At 36.2% G+C, this 3,872-nt stretch overlaps 1 protein-coding gene across 1 annotated transcript; it reads left to right on the top strand.

The window, feature by feature from the left end:
* Positions 1-255: 255 nt before the first annotated feature.
* Positions 256-1,197, top strand: LOC109245197 (olfactory receptor 5D18). The gene has a single exon (XM_019412513.2). The coding sequence runs from the start codon at positions 256-258 to the stop codon at positions 1,195-1,197; it is 942 nt and encodes a 313-aa protein (XP_019268058.2).
* The last annotated feature ends 2,675 nt before the right edge of the window (positions 1,198-3,872 follow it).

The raw sequence follows: 3,872 nt of genomic DNA, 5'->3' as shown, positions 1-3,872 counted from the left end.
CAAAGACTTAAAATTTTTTAATTCAATAATTATATTGTTTTGTAACTTAAAGAGCATTTAAAAACTGTTTTGCATATTTTCAAATATTAGATAGTTAGCATATCTTGCTAACAAACACATAAAGAAATTATGAAAAGACATTTTGCTTCATCATCCAGTGGTGTAAGGGGCAGTTGGGCAAGCTTCTTAGATGTTCACTCTCTTTAATATTTTTATTTTCAGGACCAGTTCAGATTCTGACAAGCAGAAACCATCATGTTACTGTCAGAGAGAAATAAAACTGGGGCTGTGTTCACTCTCTTGGGCTTCTCAGATTACCCAGAACTGCAAGTCCCTCTCTTCTTGATTTTTTTGGCCATCTACAGTGTCACTGTTGTAGGAAATATTGGGATGATAGTTATAATCAAGATTAGCTCCAAACTGCACACCCCCATGTACTTTTTCCTCAGCCACCTCTCATTTGTGGATTTCTGCTATTCCTCCATCATTGTTCCCAAGACCCTGGCAAACCTAGTTGTAGAAGACAGGACCATTTCACTTTCAGGATGTGTAGTACAATTCTTTTTCTTTTGTACCTTTGTGGTAGCTGAATCCTTTTTATTGGCTGTGATGGCCTATGACCGCTTTGTGGCCATCTGCAACCCTCTGCTCTACACAGCGGCCATGTCCCAGAAACTCTGTGCCATGCTGGTGGTCGGATCATACGCATGGGGAGTAGCATGTTCCCTGATACTCACATGTTCTGCTATCAGATTATCTTTCCAGGGTTTCAACACAATCAATCACTTCTTCTGTGAGTTCTCTGCATTGCTGTCCCTGTCTTGTTCTGATATTTACATGAATCAGTTGCTGCTTTTAATTTTTGCCACCTTTAATGAGATCAGTACACTGCTCATCATTCTCATGTCTTATGTGTTTATCATTGTCACCATCCTCAAGATGCGTTCAGCCAGTGGTCGTCGCAAAGCCTTCTCCACCTGTGCCTCCCACCTGACAGCCATCACCATCTTCCATGGAACCATCCTCTTCCTTTACTGTGTTCCTAACTCCAAAAACTCCAAGCATACAGTCAAAGTGGCATCTGTGTTTTACACAGTGGTGATTCCTATGCTGAATCCCTTGATCTACAGTCTGAGAAATAAGGACGTCAAGGATACAGTCGGCAAGATAATGGATACTAAAATCTTTTTTTCTTAAGCATATTATTTGACTAGAGTTTGGCCCTGAAGTACAAATCGTGTACCCATAAACGTTGATTATAAAGATACATTTAAAAATAATGAAGAGTCGATGTACAATGAAAAGAATGCAGATTTTTATTCAAAGAGACCTTGATGCTCTCTCTTGCTTACTGGAAAAAAAAGTCAGCAATCCCCCTCATCTTTGGTTTTTAATCCACAAAAATGAGGTAACATAAATTAGCTCCTAATCTGATTGTGAGGTCTAAAAGGTAATATAAATATTATGTGGATACTTTGTATAATATCAATAAACATTAATTTCATTTCCCTTTCTTGTAACATACCTGGAGTAGACTAGGCTCTCAATAAACATGAATTTATCTCCTAAAAGTAAAAATAGCAGTTAAAATGGGACATAGCATTCCTCTCTGCGCAATGTAAAACCCAGTGTTAACAGTAGGGCAGTGAAGAAAGTGGCCTTTGTATAAAGTGGGAATGAAAAGTACCACCAAGTGTTTAAATGAAAGAAAAGTTCAAGTCCCTTGGGGACTCTGAATAACCCCTCCAAAAACCAGGTGTTGTTTGAACTTGGCTTTGGATAACAAGACGAACAGAGTTTCAGGACACAACATATGAGTTTTATCCAGAAGAACAAAGCATTGCAAAATTGCAATCAGGTCAGAATGCAATACTGAGCTACTTATCAAACAAACATTTTATTGAATGATTACTATATAACATGTTTGTGTGTGTTGCAGTGTGTGTGTGTGTGTGTGTGTGTGCGTGTGTGTGTGCGTGTGCTGCATTGTGTGTATAGGTTGCTGGGCATGAGTGGCAAGTTGATAAGACATGGTCTATATCCTGAATGTGTTTTCAAAGGAGCTCCATTGTGCAGTTTGATAAGTTATCTTAGGCTCCACCAAAGGTTTAAAGATGTTAGATTGGATTTCACAAACTCTATTTATTTATTTTTTTAGAGGAAAGAGAGAGTGAAGGGCAGAGGGAGAAAGAGAGCAAGAGAGAGAGAGAATCTTAAGCAGGTTCTATGCTTAGCACAGAGCCTGATGTAGGGCCAAGTCCCACAATCTTGGAATCATGACCTTAGTCAAAATCAAGAGTTGGATGCTCAACTGACAATCCACCCAGGAGCCCCTGGATTTCAGAATATCTTATATGCAAAAAATAAGCATAATGAGTTCCTGCCCATCCTATGTTTCATACTATTATTCTGCCTATGAAGATGTCAAAAACATTATCAAAACTTTATTATTTTCCTAAACATGAGCATAATCTTTGAATCCTTCTCAACTAAACTTCTACCTTAAAAAAAAGTTCTCAAAACTAATTGTTTATATACTTTAGTCAAAATACAATAAAAATAAAAATACTAATTAGCATCAAGGCCTACTTAATCTGGCAAATTTAAAATACCAGATTTCTATAATATTAATAACACAGTTTACTTAAATACCTTGCATGTGCTTCTCTTTCTCTCTACTCAATATAGATAGTTAAAATTGCAAACAAATTATTACTATATTGAAAAACATAAATTTCCTGGTATTCTGGTAAGGGAGAACAATTTTATATGGGCTCGATAAAGTTACTTGAAATGTGCATATTATTTTGAACTAATGATCATTATTAAAATGTTCTATTTATATACGTCATAAAATAAGGAATCACTTAAATAACCATTTTACATGGAAAGATACAATCTAAGAAACAGTGTTTTAGAAATGGATGTCTGAGGAGGGAATGCATTTCTCTTCTATTGACTTCGGTTTCTCTGCATATCCACAAATTTATCTTTTACTTTCCTTTTGTCCTTTTTTTTTTCAAGACACTCAATACATTTTAGTGAGCCTTTTAGTTTACAACATGAGGTAAAAGGATACTCAGTCTCTTTAGCCAATATTTTACACAGCTGTAGGAAAATATTTCAAACTTTAGGGAATTATACTGGATTACATATATTACAGGTTGGGGAGCAGGTAAACAATCTCTGTGTTCTTGAATTTTCCAGTTCAGTCTTCCCTTCCAATAGTATCCAGCTCTAATTAGTTACATAAATTTCTTCAAGGCCATGTTTTGTTGCTGCTGATGTCTTCATACCTGAAATTTTGCTATTTCAGTCAATATCCTTGAATTCTGCTTCAAAAATGCGTTTTGCATTGGGTGGAATTTTGGCACCTTTCTTTCCATAAGCCCATTCTGGATCAATCTCTAGTTAAGCCTTTTCTCCTTTACTCGCTTACACACTTATACAACAAATTAACTCATTATTCATAAATGAATACAATTTTCCTACACTTATACAATCCTAATTTTCCTCAAAATTTGGGAAATTATTTATGTGACTCTTACATTGACTCAAAGATGAGTAATCCCTCTTTAGAGAGGCTCTCATTTTACTTGTGTCTTGCTTGGACAAAGGATGATCATTTGGGGGTAAAAGTAACAGCAACCATTTAGCTTTTACTCTGAGGAAACCAAAGCCCGTAACACGTAAGTGACCCGGCCAAGGTTGTAAAAGCAATTGTTGACAGAAATGAAAGCAGTCGGTTAAGACTCCAGACATGTCTTCTACTAAACTCTAGCAGACAATCTTGTGTTTTCTTTCATTTCAACTTGCCACATTTCAAATTCATTGTGACAGATTCTGTTGCTTCTATATAGAACATGACATAT

Source organism: Panthera pardus, unplaced genomic scaffold (genome assembly GCF_024362965.1).
Source record: "Panthera pardus isolate Hobbes unplaced genomic scaffold, ASM2436296v1 HiC_scaffold_12, whole genome shotgun sequence".
NCBI lineage: Eukaryota > Metazoa > Chordata > Mammalia > Carnivora > Felidae > Panthera > Panthera pardus.
This window is presented reverse-complemented; position numbering and strand designations above follow the sequence as displayed.